Source organism: Mesoplodon densirostris, chromosome 3 (assembly GCF_025265405.1).
Source record: "Mesoplodon densirostris isolate mMesDen1 chromosome 3, mMesDen1 primary haplotype, whole genome shotgun sequence".
In the NCBI taxonomy this organism is placed as follows: Eukaryota; Metazoa; Chordata; class Mammalia; order Artiodactyla; family Ziphiidae; genus Mesoplodon; species Mesoplodon densirostris.
Window position 1 is genome coordinate 31285050 of NC_082663.1, and position 18490 is coordinate 31303539.

The window sequence follows — 18490 nt, forward strand, 5'->3', positions numbered from 1 at the left end:
TGGGTCAAAAAGGATCTTGCTGTGATTTATGACATAGAGTGTTCTGCCTATGTTTTCCTCTAAGAGTTTGATAGTGTCTGGCCTTACATTTAGGTCTTTAATCCATTTTGAGCTTATTTTTGTGTATGGTGTTAGGGAGTGATTTAATCTCATACTTTTAAATGTCCCTGTCCAGTTTTCCCAGCACCACTTACTGAAGAGACTGTCCTTTCTCCACTGTACATTCCTGCCTCCTTTATCAAAGATAAGGTGACTATATGTGTGTGGGTTTATCTCTGGGCTTTCTATCCTGTTCCATTGATCTATCTTTCTGTTTTTGTGCCAGTACCATACTGTCTTGATTACTGTAGCTTTGTAGTATAGTCTGAAGTCAGGGAGCCTGATTCCTCCAGCTCCATTTTTTGTTCGCAAGATTGTTTTGGCTATTCGGGGTCTTTTGTGTTTCCATACAAATTGTGAAATTTTTTGTTCTAGTTCTGTGAAAAATGCCAGTGGTAGTTTGATAGGGATTGCATTGAATCTGTAGATTGCTTTGGGTAGTAGAGTCATTTTCACAATGTTGATTCTTCCAATCCAAGAACATGGTACATCTCTCCATCTGTTTGTGTCATCTTTAATTTCTTTCATCAGTGTCTTATAATTTTCTGCATACAGGTCTTTTGTCTCCTTAGGTATGTTTATTCCTAGATATTTTATTCTTTTTGTTGCAATGGTAAATGGGAGTGTTTCCTTGATTTCACTTTCAGATTTTTCATCATTAGTATATAGGAATGCCAGAGATTTCTGTGCATTAATTTTGTATCCTGCCACTTTACAAAATGCATTGATTAGCTCTAGTACTTTTCTGGTAGCATCTTTAGGATTCTCTATGTATAGTATCATCTCATCTGCAGTGACAGCTTTACTTCTTCTTTTCCGATTTGGATTCCGTTTATTTCCTTTTCTTCTCTGATTGCTCTGGCTAAAACTTTCAAAACTATGTTGAATAAGAGTGGTGAGAGTGGGCAACCTTGTCTTGTTCCTCATCTTAGTGGAAATGGTTTCAGTTTTTCACCATTGAGGACGATGCTGGCTGTGGGTTTGTCATATATGGCCTTTATTATGTTGAGGAAAGTTCCCTCTATGCCTACTTTCTGCAGGGTTTTTATCATAAATGGGTGTTGAATTTTGTCGAAAGCTTTCTCTGCATCTATTGAGATGATCATATGGTTTTTCTCCTTCAATTTGTTAATATGGTGTATCACGTTGATTGATTTGCATATATTGAAGAATCCTTGCATTCCTGGGATAAACCCCACTTGATCATGGTGTATGATCCTTTTAATGTGCTGTTGGATTCTGTTTGCTAGTATTTTGTTGAGGATATTTGCATCTATGTTCATCAATGATATTGGCCTGTAGTTTTCTTTCTTTGTGACATCCTTGTCTGGTTTTGGTATCAAGGTGATGGTGGCCTCATAGAATGAGTTTGGGAGTGTTCCTCCCTCTGCTGTATTTTGGAAGAGTTTCAGAAGGATAGGTGTTAGCTCTTCTCTAAATGCTTGATAGAATTCGCCTGTGAAGCCATCTGGTCCTGGGCTTTTGTTTGTTGGAAGATTTTTAATCACAGTTTCAATTTCAGTGCTTGTGATTGGTCTGTTCATATTTTCTATTTCTTCCTGATTCAGTCTTGGCAGGTTGTGCATTTCTAAGAATTTGTCCATTTCTTCCAGGTTGTCCATTTTATGACAGAGTTGCTTGTAATAATCTCTCATGATCCTTTGTATTTCTGCAGTGTCAGTTGTTACTTCTCCTTTTTCATTTCTAATTCTATTGATTTGGGTCTTCTCTCTTTTTTTCTTGATGAGTCTGGCTAATGGTTTATCAATTTTGTTTATCTTCTCAAAGAACCAGCTTTTAGTTTTATTGATCTTTGCTATCGTTTCCTTCATTTCTTTTTATTTCTGATCTGATTTTTATGATTTCTTTCCTTCTGCTAACTTTAGGATGTTTTTCTTCTTTCTCTAATTGCTTTAGGTCCAAGGTTAGGTTGTTTATTCGAGATGTTTCCTGTTTCTTCTGGTAGGACTGTATTGCTATAAACTTCCGTCTTAGAACTGCTTAGAGCTGCATCCCATAGGTTTTGGGTCGTCGTATCTCCATTGTCATTTGTTTCTAGGTATTTTTTAATTTCCTTTTTGATTTCTTCAGTGAGCACTTCGTTATTAAGTAGTGTATTGTTTAGCCTCCATGTGTTTGTATTTTTTACAGATCTTTTCCTGTAATTGATATCTAGTCTCATAGCATTGTGGTCAGAAAAGATACTTGATACAATTTCAATTTTCTTAAATTTACCAAGGCTTGATTTGTGACCCAAGATATGATCTATCCTGGAGAATGTTCCATGAGCACTTGAGAAAAATGTGTATTCTGTTGTTTTTGGATGGAATGTCCTATAAATATCAATTAAGTCCATCTTGTTTAATGTATCATTTAAAGCTTGTGTTTCCTTATTTATTTTCATTTTGGATGATCTGTCCATTGGTGAAAGTGGGGTGTTAAAGTCCCCTACTATGATTGTGTTACTGTCGATTTCTCCTTTTATGGCTGTTAGTATTTGCCTTATGTATTGAGGTGCTCCTATGTTTGGTGCATACATATTTACAGTTGTTATATCTTCTTCTTGGATTGATCCCTTGATCATTATGTAGTGTCCTTCTTTGTCTCTTCTAGTAGTCTTTATTTTAAAGTCTATTTTGTCTGATATGAGAATTGCTACTCCAGCTTTCTTTTTGTTTCCATTTGCATGGAATATCTTTTTCCATCCCCTTACTTTCAGTCTGTATGTGTCTCTAGGTCTGAAGTGGGTCTCTTGTAGACAGCATATATATGGGTCTTGTTTTTGTATCCATTCAGCCAATCTGTGTCTTTTGGTGGGAGCATTTAGTCCATTTACATTTAAGGTAATTATCGATATGTATGTTCCTATTCCCATTTTCTTAATTGTTTTGGGTTCGTTATTGTAGGTCTTTTCCTTCTGTTGTGTTTCTTGCCTAGAGAAGTTCCTTTAGCATTTGTTGTAAAGCTGGTTTGGTGGTGCTGAACTCTCTCAGCTTTTGCTTGTCTGTAAACGTTTTAATTTCTCCATCAAATCTGAATGAGATCCTTGCTGGGTAGAGTAATATTGGTTCCAGGTCTTTCTCCTTCATCACTTTAATTATGTCCTGCCACTCCCTTCTGGCTTGTAGAGTTTCTGCTGAGAGATCAGCTCTTATCCTGATGGGAATTCCCTTGTGTGTTATTTGTTGTTTTTGCCTTGCTGCTTTTAATATGATTTCTTTGTGTTTAATTTTTGACAGTTTGATTAATATGTGTCTTGGCGTATTTCTCCTTGGATTTATTCTGTATGGGACTCTCTGTGCCTCCTGGACTTGATGAACTATTTCCTTTCCCATATTAGGGAAGTTTTCAACTATAATCTCTTCAAATATTTTCTCAGTCCCTTTCTTTTTCTCTTCTTCTTCTGGAACCCCTATAATTCGAATGTTGGTGCGTTTAATGTTGTCCCAGAGGTCTCTGAGACTGTCCTCTGTTCTTTTCATTCTTTTTTCTTTATTTTGCTCTGCAGCAGTTATTTCCACTATTTTATCTTCCACCTCACTTATCCATTCTTCTGCCTCAGTTATTCTGCTACTGATCCCATCTAGAGTATTTTTCATTTCATTTATTGTGTTTTTAATCAATGCTTGATTCATCTTTAGTTCTTCTAGGTCCTTGTTAACTGTTACTTGCATTTTGTCTATTCTATTTCCAAGATTTTGGATCTTGGAAATAGAATCTTGGATCATCTTTACCATCATTATTCTGAATTCTTTTTCAGGTAGACTGCCTATTACCTCTTCATTTGTTAGGTCTGGTGGCTTTTTATCTTGCTCCTTCTCCTGCTGTGTGTTTTTCTGTCTTCTCATTTTGCTTATGTTACTGTGTTTGGGGTCTCCTTTTTGCAGGCTGCAGGTTCGTAGTTCCCGTTGTTTTTGGTGTCTGTCCCCAGTGGCTAAGGTTGGTTTAGTGGGTTGTGTAGGCTTCCTGGTGGAGGGGACTAGTGCCTGTGTTCTGGTGGATGAAGCTGGATCTTGTCTTTCTGGTGGGCAGGTCCACGTCTGGTGGTGTGTTTTGGGGTGTCTGCGGACTTTTTATGATTTTCGGCAGCCTCTCTGCTAATGGGTGGCGTTGTGTTCCTGTCTTGCTAGTTGTTTGGCATAGGGTGTCCAGCACTGTAGCTTGCTGGTAGTTGAGTGAAGCTGGGTGCTGCTGTTGAGATGGAGATCTCTGGAAGATTTTCGCCGTTTGATATTATGTGGAGCTGGGAGGTCTCTTGTGGACCAGTGTCCTGAAGTTGGCTCTCCCACCTCAGAGGCACAGCACTGACTCCTGGCTCCTCAATTTGGGATGATTTGTTGTTCATTCATGTATTCCACAGATGCAGGGTACATCAAGTTGATTGTGGAGCTTTAATCCGCTGCTTCTGAGGCTGCTGGGAGAGATTTCCCTTTCTTTTCTTTGTTCCCACAGCTCCCGGGTCTCAGCTTTGGATTTGGCCACGCCTCTGCGTGTAGGTCGCCGGAGGGCGTCTGTTCTTCGCTCAGACAGGACAGGGTTAGAGGAGCAGCCTCTTCGGGGACTCTGGCTCACTCAGGCCGGGCGGGAGGGAGGGGCACGGAGTGCGGGGCGAGCCTGCAGCGGCAGAGGCCGGCGTGACGTTGCACCAGCCCAAGGCGCGCCGTGCATTCTCCCAGGGAAGCTGTCCCTGGATCCCGGGACCCCGGCAGTGGCGGGCTGCACAGGCTCCCGGAAGGGCGGCGTGGACAGTGACCTGCGCTTGCACACAGGCCTCTTGGTAGCGACAGCAGCAGCCCCAGCGTACCACGCCCGTCTCTGGGCTCCGCGCTTTCAGCCGTGGCTCAGGCCCGTCTGTGGGGCTCCTTTAAGCAGCGCTCTTAATCCCCTCTCCTCGCGCACCAGGAAACCAAGAGAGAAGAAATAGTCTCTTGCCTCTTCGGCAGCTCCAGAGCTTTCCCGGACTCCCTCCCGGCTAGCTGTGGTGTACTAGCCCCCTTCAGGCTGAGTTCTCGCCGCCAGCCCCAGTCCTCTCCCTGCGCTCTGACCGAAGCCCGAGCCTCAGCTTCCAGCGCCGCCTGCCCCGGCGGGCGAGCAGACAAGCCTCTCGGGCTGGTGAGTGCTGGTCAGCACCGATCCTCTGTGTGGGAATCTCTCCGCTTTGCCCTTCCCAGGTACGTGGGGAGTTTCTTGCCTTTTGGGAGGTCTGAGGTCTTCTGCCAGCGTTCAGTAGGTGTTCTGTAGGAGTTGTTCCACGTGTAGCTATATTTCTGGTGTATCTGTGGGGAGGAAGGTGATCTCCGCGTCTTACTCTTCCGCCATCTTCCCCGGAAGTCGGATAGCACTTTTTTCTAGGAGGTGATTTAAAATGTTGAGTTCCACGGACCCTGCAATGCTCTCCCTCTGCCTAGCAAAGCTCTGCTTGCTGTTACTGATAGTATTCCTGTTGGAGATGGTTTCAAAAATAGTAAGCTACTGTCATTCAAAATGGTGAGGTCTCACTAAAACATAAATGTATTGTTTGTTTGGCTTTTGCTTTTGTTTTAAATACCTAAGAACCCTGTCCTTCCCTTCTCCCAGCCTTTTCTTATAATACAAATTCCACTCAACTTTACTGTGACTATATTCTGAGTCTTTAAAGCATACTATGTATATACCATGATGGAATTTAATTTCAAAATATAAAACTCTTCCTTTTAAATTGGCATTTTTTAGTTATCTTTAGTAATAGTAGAATGGTCCACTGACATATTTTCATGACCGATCTCCTCAGAGATGGATCTTCCAAAAGGTTGAATATAGACTTGATCTCACTGATGGAGGAAATTAACCTGTAGCTTATAGTCATTTAAAATGCTGTCCTAAGATATTCTGAGGTCACAGGGAGATCAGTCCGGTTCTAGTTTGTCAGAATTTCAAAAGTCAAGTTGGTGTGAAAATGAAGGGAAACTAACAGGGTACTTAAGTGGTCACAGGCATTTGGCTAGATGCAACCCTCATGACAACCCTATAAGACTGTATCCTACAGAGATACAAGTGAGGATCAGATAAAGTTAATTACCTGCAAAAAGTCTCCAAGCTATTAAGTAACAGGGCTGAGATTGAAAGCCAGGTCTGTTCTATTTGAATCTACTGATAAAAGCCAAGGTCCTTTCATTTCCCCACACACTTCCCCAGCCTGAAAGACTGTCAGCTTCATACATCCTCCCTCCACGACCCATGCACCTAGCAGTCCCATGGCAGGGGAGAGAGAGGGCAAAGGCTTCAAAATCTGAAATGCTGGCACTTATTGTATACACAGCTGTAATACACATGCTCTGACACATCCTAAGGTGAAGTTTCCCTGCTACCCATCCCTTCCTTGCTCCTCACATCTCCTGAGTGTCTGCTGTTGATGCACAATGAAAGGGCAGTGCTGGACTTTGCACCCAAGCACCTGATGACCACAAGGCTAGGTCCATTACTCCCAACAGTTGTGGAAGCCAGAAGAGGCATTAGGTCTCTGCTGCAGGAAGTCTGATTACATACTAGATTAACCTAATAATTCGCAGCATGTAGTAAGTTTAGGTTTTGGAGAAACATTCTTCTAAATCTTGCAAATATTTTACAATAATGCAACCTGATTTATGACTATAAAACTGAATATTTTACTATAAAGTACTATTGGCTACCAAGCCTGTGTATTTTCTATGTGCTATTCTAGAACTTCCCACCTTCTAAAATATGAGAATTCCTTTTTAACACCAAAACTCTCATGAATTTCCACAGGATATTTATTTTTAGCCTCATTAATTGAGAAAAGACATATGCATAAACAGATCTGTAGCTTCCTTGCACAATATCCCTGGGTCCCAGGCTTGGAACCTATCTGCCCCTACTCTCCTTAGCAAGGGAAAAACCCTTCTTCTGGTTTCCTCTGCAATGATCAAGTTTTAGTGCTTATTTCTAATATAACAGTAATTCAGAGAAAGGGGAAAGTTATGCTATAAATCTAGGGCATGCACCTTTGTCCTGCTGTATGTCTGATGGTGGAGGTGAGGTGATGCAAGGCTCCTTCACTTCTGGAATGCCTGCTCTCCAGCTTCTTCCATCTAGACAGGTTGGAGACACTTCTGCAGGTGTAAAAAATAAATCCATAGTGGAATTGCCAGATTCTATCAAGAATACGAATGGCATAAAAAGATCGATTCTAAACTTATATAAACAAGGTATTTAAAAGATTAATAGAACATTTCTAAATGTGAATATAAACATCTAAAATTACAGTGAATTTGGACTTCCCTGGTGGCACAGTGGTTGAGAATCCACCTGCCAATGCAGGGTACATGGGCTTGAGCCCTGGTCCAGGAAGTTCCCACATGCCATGGAGCAACTGAGCCCATGTGCCACAGCTACTTAGCCTGTGCTCTAGAGCCTGCAAGCCACAACTACTGAGCCCACGTGCCACAACTGCTGAGGCCCACGTGCCTGGAACCCGTGCTCCGCAACAAGAGAGGCCACTGCAGTGAAAGGCCCGCACACTCCAACGAAGAGTGGCTCCCATTCGCCACAACTAGAGGAGGCCCGTACATAGCAACAAAGACCCAACACAGCTAAAAATAAATAAATAAATCAATAAATACGTTTATTAAAAAAATAAATAAAATAAAATTACAGTGGATTTGGAGGAGGAGAGCTAAGAGACATAAGTAGGGGTAACAATGCTATATTAAAGAATTTTTCAAAATGTTTTAAATTTATTTTAAAAGTAGAAAAAATTATTACCTTGACTCTTAAAATGGTGCAGGGGAAGAGCATTAGTAACTGAAGCTGCCACGTAATGTAATTCTGCAGAAGATGGGACTTTTAGATGATCGCTTTGCTGTTTGATACTATTATCATCTGAAGGCTCTTCTCTAACAGGTAATTTGTGTAGATCATCAGCTTCAATGTCAATAACATTTATGTAAGTGTGTCCAATCTGAACCAAAACACACAAAATCAATGAGGGTTACATTCTTTTTACTTATAGTACTGTACCCTACCCCTGCCCCAAAAAGGTTTAATTCTCAAGGCAAGAAGAGCTTATATAAGCCTAACTTAGGGCAAACTGCAGGAAGTATGTGTGATGGTCTTAGTTTACAGTATTTGGGGGCACAATATTTAAATTTTAAACTAATTTTTGACCTTTCCAACAAATCTATGTAGGTGAGATTTTTGGCCTCATTTCACCTATACAACTGAATAATGCAGATGACCATAATAAAATTTAGCACAAAGGTATTGTTAAAACTTCTTATTAAAACTTCCAAATTTAGTACCGTTTCACTTGTTGAAGGTGACAGAGGTTTCTCTGATATTTCAGTGGAAAGTCTGAGATTCAGATATACATCTGGTGCCAAAAGTTGAGGAACACTGAAAGATTCGCGTTCTAAAAATAAGAAAAATCAGGATAGTAAAAAAATCTGTAAATAGCTCTATGTCATTAACTTGGTAAGAACAAGTTAGCAACAAACAACATTAAAGACATTTGTTGGAGGGACTTCCCTGGTGGTGCAGTGGTTAAGAATCCACCTGCCAATGCAGGGGACACGGGTTCAATCCCTGGTCCGGGAAGATCCCACATGCTGCAGAGCAACTAAGCCCGTGCGCCACAACTACTAAGCCTGTGCTCTAGAGTCCATGAGCCACAACTACTGAGCATGCGTACCACAACTACTGAAGCCCGCACACCCTAGGGCCTGTGTGCCGCAACTACTGAGCCCACGCACTGCAGCTACTGACACCGGCGTGCTCTAGGGCCCGTGCTCTGCAACAAGAGAAGCCACCGCAGTGAGAAGCCTGCACACCACAACAAAAAGTAGCCCCTGCTCGCTGCAACTAGAGAAAGCCTGCACGCAGCAACAAAGACCCAACACAACCAAAAAAAAAAAAGGATATTTGTTGAAAATCTAAGTAGAAGTTTCATAGATATAAATAAAGCAAATTGTATTCTATTCTAAGGGCAAATTACTCTAGAATAATTCAGAATTGATGCATATTGACTACTGCTTTTCTCATATGAATGGCTCACATGAATAATGAAATATCTAAGTCATACCAAGAAAATGCTATAATTTCATTTTTCAATTTCAGATATATTAAGTCATTTTTGCTTGTTTAAAATTTCAATAAAACCAGGCTTTAGGAAATTAATCATAACTAATTTATTCTTTTTACTTTCAACACCGTTTCTTGTTGTTTGTTCACTTTTTTAACCAGCTTTGAGATGTAATTCACCTCCTTTAAAAATGTACAATTCAGTGGTTCTTAGTATATATAAAGACCATAGCTAAATTTTACCACTTAAAATGTTTAATATCTTAATTTTACAAAAGTCATTAGCTTCTTATTCAAAACAATATAGAAGCCTGTCACAATAAGTCAGCAGTCTAACGCTGTGCCTTTTGTCCTACAACTGTAATCTTATTTCCTAACATTGTATTTTTAATAGAACATTACTTTCAAATTTCACAAGCAAAATATAACTCGTTGCAATACTGAGTACTGGAAACTTGGCACCAAGGCTTGAACTTAAACCACATGACAACCAAAAAACTAGAAAAAAAAAAGGGCTTCCCTGGTGGCACAGTGGTTAAGAATCCACCTGCCAATGCAGAGGACACAGACAGGTTCGAGCCCTGGTCCAGGAAGATCCCCCCATGCTGTGGAGCAACTAAGCCCATGCGCCACAACTGCTGAGCCTGCGCTCTAGAGCCCAGAAGCCACAGCTACTGAGCCCACGTGCTACAACAACTGAAGCCCGCGTGCCTAGAGCCCATGCTCTGCAACAAGAGAAGCTACCGCAATGAGAACCCGATGCACTGCAACGAAGAGTAGCCCCTGCTCGCCGCAACTACAGAAAGCCTGCGTGCAGCAACGAAGACCCAATGCAGCCAAAAATAAATGAATAAAATAAACACATTTTTTAAAAAACTAGAAAAAAAGAAAGTGAAAATACTTAAATTATCTTTCTATCTCTATTAAATCAATTGATTGGTTTAATTGCTTTTTTTATGGGGGTCGGTAACTCCTGTTTCAGCCGTCATGCAGACATAACCTTTAACTAGTCATGGTGTTCTCAGAAAAAAGAAAGAAAGAAATCACACCTGATAAGGAAGAAATGATTTGCTGATTTTTATGACATTCAGAAACAACTTCTTGAGAAGCAGCATCTTTATCTTGTAGTCAATTAGGAGATTTGGGACAAAAAGAGAAAACAGAAAAAGGATTTCACAAGCACAGAAAAAATTAAATATACAAGTGCAGATTTTTATATATTGTGTATAAAACATGGTAGAAAAGTAGACTGACAGCTTAAGAATTTAATTTTTTAATTAATATGATAATTTTAGATTTTATTACTATTTATATCTTGGGCCTGATCACCTGAATGAATAACAAACTTCTAGCAAATAGGCTGCTGACTTTAGAAGACTACAGAGCAGTCAAATACCTCCAAGGCTTTCTCAAAGCTACATTTAAGAATGTTTCTCAAATGCGCACTCACCATTTGCATCAAAAAAATCTTATTAAAAAAAACCTGTACATGCTCAACCTCATTCAGAAAGAAATAAAAATTAAAATAACAGTTAGAGGCCTTTTTCTTTAATCTACTGGATTGGTAAAGGATAAAAGAGTTAGCTAAATCATAGTGATGAACAATAACAAAAAAGGCTCTATGCAAGAAGTTACTCATTGAAGCATCATTCATAGGAGAAAAATACTGGAAACCACCTAATACATTCATTCATTACATTAATGAAGAAGTCTGTCAGGCAAAATTCGAAATAATAGCTCCTCCAACAATTATTTCCTCTATTTTTGGACACAGTTACATATATTCTTCCCACACTAAACCCAATCTAGTCCTTCTCTTCCTAACTCAACTTCAGTAGCCACGGCTTCAGGCCTCTCAATCTTAGGCATGAAATTCTAGTAAAGTCAATTATGGCACAGAGAACCCAAATTCAAAATATTATTTCTACCAGGACTTCCCTGGCGATCCAGTGGTTAAGACTCCACTCTTCCAATGCAGTGGGTGCGGTTCAATCCTTGGTCAGGGAACTAAGATCCTATATGCCGCATGGCGCAGCCAAAAAATAAAAAATTTTAAAATATATATATATTATTTCTACTGATTTAGGATGTAGTCCATGGCATTTTAAAACAAATACCTATTACATTTTAATAAAGTTACCATAAATTCAATTTAAAATTTAATTTTAGTTTAAAATTTGTAAAGTATATACCAGGGCTGGGGACAAGAAGCTGGGATGAGTAACTAATATCACATAATTTTATTCATTTATATTTTACTTAAATATTTATTTATTTATTTGGCTGCGCTGGGTTTTAGTTGAGGCATGTGGAATCTTCATCGCCATGTACAGGACCTTTAGTTGCGGCATGCAGGATCTCTCAGTTGAGGCATTCGGGATCTAGTTTCATGACCAGGGATTGAACACAGGTCCCCTGCATTGGTAGTGTGGAGTCTTAACCACTGGACCACCAGGGAAGTCCCTATCACATAATTTTAAATTCCCTTTAAATCACTGCTTTGAAAAAAAAAGTTGATATATTAAATATTGCAAAATGTAATGAATTTTAAAAATTAAAGTGAAATAGCATTTTACCTGGGTCTGTATTTGTACTTGCATCCTGACATTCTTTAACTTTCTTTTTTACAGAGGCCATGAAATGCAATCCAGCTGAAGTATTAACATCATCCTGGAGCTTTTCTTAAATATAACAACAAAACATTGGAAGCAATCATTAAGAAGCCAACATATTACCAGGAGCCCAGAAGCAGAGTACCTAACTCAAGGGAGGTGAGGAATTCAGTGTCAAGATGTTACTAAAATGGACTTTCTGAGTGAAGTGGTATCTAAGTTGACCCTCACAGGCAGCTCAGTAGAATTAAAACCAAAATTGTGAAGGACTCTGTATGCCCAGGCTAGAAACCTATTCTTCTGACTGATGAAGAGCCAGTAGAAGTTGTTGAGCAGGGAAATGATATGCTCAGACTGATGTTCCAGAGAAACCACCGCAGCCAGTGTGTGGAAAATAAATTTCAGTGGATAAAATTAAAGTAAGGCAATCAGATAGATGAGGCTGCTGCAGCAGTCCAAATAAGTACCCAGTAATGGTGAGGAATAGACAAGAGAGGATAAATTTAAGAAGTACAACGATAGTAAAATAGGCAAGAACTGGCTACTGACTGGTTGAGAGGGGGAAGGGGAAAGCAGAACTCAGAATAATGCGTGGTTTGATGTTAAGTTGGTAGTGACACAAATGGAGATAGAGAACACAGAAGAACAAACCAGTTGGTAGGGAAGGGATAATGAATTCAGACTGCACATGCTGTACCTGAGGTAATTTCCACCCTGGAGGAAACATTCAGCAGGAAGTAGAATCAAAGTCCAAAGACTATTATGGGAGTTTAGGTTTTGATGTGGATATTCCTGGGAGAGTACCCAGGGAGTCTAAGTAGAATAAAAGAGTATCAATGATGGCTCTTGGTAGTATAATAAAAAATATTTGTATTTGGTCTTTGTCCTTGGTTCCAGGAACAAAACTCCTTACACCCTTGGATTTTCCTGAGTGGTAGGAGTATGTTTTGTTATTCATGATGAGCCCCTTTTGATCATATCTGAGTTTAGGCTAATGACTCCTGGCAGGCCCCTAGATAGTTTCAGGATGGGTGCTGGTCACCAGAGGAACCAACTATCAGCCCCGCCATACCCCCACCTCCATGGAAGGGAGAGCAGCTGGAGTTCAATCACCAATGGCCAATGATGTAATCAATCATGCCTATGCAATGAAATTTCAGTAAAAACCCTGAGACAACGAGGCTAAGGGGGCTTCTAGGTTGATGATTAAGTGGATGTGCTGGGAGTTGGTGCACCCAGAAAGGGTGTGGGAGCTCTGTGTCCTCAAACCCCATACCTTGCCCTATGCATCTCTCCCATTTGGCTGTTCCTGAGTTGTATCCTTTATAATGAAACTGTATCCACAAATAAAGTGCTTTTGTGAGTTCTAGAGTTGTTCTAGAGAATTAGTAAACCTGGTGGTAGGGGGTGGGGGTGTCATGGGAATCCCTGAATTTATATTTGACCAGACAAAAATGCAGGTGTTGGGGGACCCCATTTGCAGCTGGTGTCTAAAGGAAATAGGGAGTCTTTTGGGACTGATTCCTTAACCTCTGGAGTCTCTGCTAACTCTAGGTTATTAGTGTTAGAATGGAACTGAATTATAGGACACCCAGTAGATGTCACAGAATTGGAGAATTGTTGTTGTTTGGAATGACACAATATACATTCACTGGAGTACTACGCAGTCATTTTAAATGACATTGTAGAAGAATATCTAGTAAAATGGGAAGATATATACCTTAATACTAGTATGTAAAAACAAGTAAGTTATAAACAAGTAGAGGAGGTATTCTTTTTATATATAAATATATATACACACACACACATATATATATATTTATAGATATATAGAGAGTAGGGATATTCAGAAAGTAAACCCTAGAAGAATATTAGCACTAGTTATCTCTAGACAGAAGGATTATTGGAGATTTTAATATTGGTCTTATTTTCTACTTGCATTTTCTAAATTTTCTCCAGTGAATATGTACCACCTTTGTGAAGAGAAAGAATGTTATCATGAATGAAAAAGAAAATGGTTTTAAGACAAGTGCATGGAAAAGAAGAACACCAGACAGATTAAGAAGCTGAGAAACAGAAGCTAACCAGGTCAGTGAGGAGACAACTGCTCAGCACACAGAGGCCTGATGCTGGGTCGTGGCACCGAGAAAGGGAGGGAGCACCAGGTCAAGGATTAAGTGAAGGAATGGGGTAACAGACATGAAGGATAAATCAGGGGTGACTTCCAAGGTAAAAATCTTGTCCAATCAAATGAGTGGTGATATCACTAATAGGAAAATGCCAGTTTAAAATGTGGACATGTTTTTTTTTGTTTTTGTTTCAGCCACGCCATGCAGCTTGTGGGATCTCAGTTCCCCAACTAGGAATTGAACCCGGGGCCACCACAGTGAAAGCCCAGAATCCTAACCACTAGGCCACCAAAGAACTCCCGTGAACATGTTGAATTTAAGGGGAAAGTAGAAAAGAAAGAGAGGGAAGGTGTATATTTGAATGTCACCAAAAAAATTTAAAAGCTGAAGTCATGAGAGTGAATGGTTGCAGAGGCACAAGAGTGTTTGTGTGTATATGTGTGAAAAATACTGAAGAGAAAGGCCTGGAGAACATGTACATTCAGTGGCAAGAAATTAATTGACCAATTCAAGAAAGAAAAGAATTTACTATGTACAAACAAGTTCTTTTTTCTGAACTGATGCCTTTACTTTAATGTACATGTATTTTCTATGATTAATTTGACTCCAGGCGCGTTTTCCAATAATTTCCTTTTAGGCCTTATATATCAATACCTTATTTGAGATTCTAATTAATTGCATTGCTCTACTATAGGGGTTGGTAAACTCTGTAAAGGGCCAGATGATAAATATTTTATGCTTTGTGAACCATATGGTCCCTTTTGCAATAAATGGAACCTGCTGCAATGCGAAAGCTGTCATAGACAATGTGTAAATAAATGGGCATTGCCTGTGTTTCAATAAAACTTGATTCGCAAAAGCAGGTGTAATCCAGATCTGGTCTATGGGCCATACTTTGTCAACCACTGCTCTAACGGATAACACATCAAAACAAACACATACGCATACATACACACATATACACCATCCTGTCAAAGATAACATGAAAGCAATTTGGTCTCACTTTTATCTACATATTTTTATATTTATTTTTTGTGTTTTTTTTTCATATATCATAACTAACATTTTAACAGTGCTTACAACATACAACACTTACATAAATATTTCCACTTTTCCCAGTATCCCTGGGAAATGGGTAGGTATCTACATATTTTTAGAAAGCTGATTTTAACTCTGAATGGAGATATGACATTAATCATGCATATACATACCAAAAGGAATGTCAAAGTCTTCCAAAGGCTGGGAACCATGATGTTCTTGTTGCTCCTAAATGAATTCCCAAATGATCAAGTTATGATTAACTCAAAGACAGTCATTATTTTGAAAAAAAATATTCAATAGCTATGAGAAATGTTGATTTTTTAGGTATAGTTTAAAATCCTTTAATTCTAGAAATATTTATTCTATCAAATTATTTACTCTATCAAAGTAACTCCACAAAGATGCTTACGAAATTCACAAGTCAAACAATAAAAAAGAGGATTACCAATTTAATGCAGTTACTAAATTACAATATGCAATTCTCTCCTGCAAGACTAGCTTTAACTCACAAATAATAACAAAACTGTTCATGGACTCAAAATTTTACTAAGTGCCTCTAGACATGTTCTTGAGGACTTACTGAAAAAAGGGTGCTAAGATTCAAGTAAACAAAACTATTTCTGTTTATTTAAACTCTTGTTGCAAATACAGGTAAATAGTCACCAAATTTAGAATGAATGTTTGCAAAGATCTGATATAAAATATAGGTTGCATAACAAACCTATGTTTGGGAAATCCTAGAGGCACCTAAAAGAGTGAGGTGAAACTATCATAGGAGAAACCCAAATAACATGATATGCATTAAGATGTCATAGAAAAAAGGCAGAGTGATTTCAAATATAAGTCACACAAGCAGATGCTCTAAACTAGTTTTTGATTTACCAACAAGTTGCTTTTCACATTCACAACTGTTTGTCTACTGTTGCACAGAGGGATGCAGCAGAGATTTATGTGCTTAATGATGTTAAGGTTCTCCTAGTCACAATCAGAAGCTTCCAGCAATCAGACAACTAGATAAACCACAGACATTCCAAACTCTGTGTACATGCAGACCAGGGAAGAATGTATTATAGTTTTTCTATACCTTGGGTTTCATAACTATTTCTGAATCATTATCATTAATGATGAAATCCTCTGGTTGGAAAGTCACATTTAGTTTTCTCCTTAGTTCCTCTGATCTTTTTTCTTGCAGCTCTTTTTCAGCTCGTCGTCTTTGTCTATTAAAAACAATAGTGTAAAATATATTTTTACTATTTTAGTAACATCAGTTTTTCATTTGTATCATGCTATGCAGTGGGACAGTTATCAAAATTTTGTCAATAAATTATTTTCAGTGCCATTTAATTAAATTAGCAAGATATTCTGCTAGAATACAAGCAAATATAAGCAGAAGTCAGGGACCCATGAAAGTTATTTCTAGCTCCTTTAATACTGAACTGACTTTTCTGTGTTAGTCACTAGAGTCCCAGGTTAGAGTTACACCTTTTAGGTAATTTTCAAATTCTCTTTTCTGCAGATTCTAAGCTGGCCCCAGAAACCCTACTGGATACCTCCATTCACCTATCTGAAGAAGTTAGGCAAACTCAGTCACCTCAGCAAGGAGGAAATCCCAGCAAGGAGGAAGGAGAGCCCAAAAAGTTAAGGGGAAAACTTACTTTGAAGAGGGTTTACCTGGAAAAGATGCAAGGAAAGACCATTTCTGGAAAGAGAGCACTGGTGGTAGATTTTAGGGTCTGATAAATGTAAAATTGTTAAAGTATTTTCTAAACTAAGTAATAATCTACCAGTTAATACATGTTTTGAACATCCATTATGAGTAAAACATTATAAATGCTCTTCATTAGAAGTCACAGCCTTGCTTTTTACATGTGCATTTCTTAGTGCCCTGAAACAATTCACATCACTGCTTCCTGTAAGAGTCTGGAGGATATGGTAAGATGAATAACAATTAACGTTACTTCAGTGTATTGGACAGTATATGGAAGATTTCATGATATCAAATATTTGTGCTGCAAAAGATGACTGCTCATCCTGTTAGAGAAAAATGTAAAAAGAAACCTCTAGCCTATGAATGCCAGGAAAGAATTCCTTAATAAAATGTAAACAAAAATAGTATTTGTTTCTCACATTATAGGAATTTTTCTCATCACAAGATGTGTTCAAATGCATGACACTTGACAAGGAAACTGAATATGCAATTGTGTCAGGCTGGGAGGTTGAACCAGATAACTTCCGTCTTATAACTATATTATTGTCACTAATAATAAACTTGCAGGTACGTTTGCAGGTATATACTCAAATAAAATTTCACGTTAAAACTTGCCTTTTTTTACTGTCCTTTCCTTGTCTCAATTCAGATGATTCTATTTTGACCTGTAGAAGCTGGAGGTGTCCAGGATTGCCTTGTTCAAATAAATTATGTGTTAATTTTTGTTGCATTTGTTTAAATGCAATAAGGTTTTCAAGTGGAATAAGTTGTGGGTTTTGGTACTATAAGAAAGAAACAAAGCATAGTAATTTAAAATTACAAACCTCAATTAGGCAATATGTTAATAAAAAATTGAGAAAAACATTGGTTTAAATTAAACTAAGACGTGCAAGAGATAGAACATATCAAAGAAAACAAACTGATTTGGACTGGTAAGACGAGTACGCACATCTTAAAGTACAAATGATTTTAGAAATCATTTCCTGAAATTTTCAACTGGGCATTTTATTTCAGAAATTATGTTAAAAGTCCTCATCTTCTTAATTTCTTTTTCATATTAAAAATCTTCCTTAAAATTATAAACGAAGTTATATAACATCTAGCTTTGATTTAAAATTCTTTGGAATAGGGAGGATGGACACGGGTGGAGATTATGGATGGAACAGAGTAGCAATATGTTGATAACCACTGATGCTGGGTGATGGTAACTTGGGGGTTCATTATACTATTCTAATTAAACATATTTCTTTAGAACCTTCCCAAAATGTCTACTTTTCCACTCCTTTAATCCTTTCTTTTTTGTTCATAATACATTCAGAAGAAAGGAAGGCACGATAAGTACTTTTTCTAAGGAATGACCATTTCTTTTCCTGGCACTATTTTCAAATCTTAAAAGTGTACCAGAGAATGAATTACTCAACTATACTGACTTACAAAACTAGAACCTAAACAGTCTTAATTTCATAAATCAAAGGTTACAACTTTAAAGATGATTTGGTGGATTTATAAAGCTTTAATCTTTGTGTTTAAAGTATTTTAAAAAGATATAATTTTTTAGTATGTAAAACTACTTACAGATCTGGGTCTAAATTTAACAATTTTAACCTGTAGTAGATTTGAAGGGAATCATATCACAATTGCTAGGAACCCCAAACAATGCTCTCTCTCTAGACAGACAGACAGATACATACACACATACATACACACACACACACACACACACACACACACACACACGGAACGCTGGTCATTTTACTTCTTATTTCTTCTCTGAGAAGAATCTCAGAAACATCTTTTTGAAAGAGTCTAGAAAACTCTGGTACTGA

General features: G+C 38.4%; 1 protein-coding gene across 6 annotated transcripts in view; it reads right to left on the reverse strand.

The window, feature by feature from the left end:
- Nucleotides 1-18490, reverse strand: part of CPLANE1 (ciliogenesis and planar polarity effector complex subunit 1) — a 150295-nt gene that overhangs the window by 64678 nt on the left and 67127 nt on the right. For 5 of the 6 annotated variants that reach the window (XM_060092817.1, XM_060092812.1, XM_060092814.1 and 2 more), the window contains 8 exons: nucleotides 17280-17446; nucleotides 16041-16173; nucleotides 15127-15181; nucleotides 11751-11855; nucleotides 10224-10295; nucleotides 8397-8506; nucleotides 7861-8056; nucleotides 7101-7208 (listed from right to left, as the gene is read on the reverse strand). In XM_060092817.1, coding sequence (XP_059948800.1) covers nucleotides 7101-7208; nucleotides 7861-8056; nucleotides 8397-8506; nucleotides 10224-10295; nucleotides 11751-11855; nucleotides 15127-15181; nucleotides 16041-16173; nucleotides 17280-17446 — 946 coding nt within the window. The remainder of the gene's footprint in view (nucleotides 1-7100; nucleotides 7209-7860; nucleotides 8057-8396; nucleotides 8507-10223; nucleotides 10296-11750; nucleotides 11856-15126; nucleotides 15182-16040; nucleotides 16174-17279; nucleotides 17447-18490) is intronic. The other variant, XM_060092813.1, reaches the window with a different exon arrangement.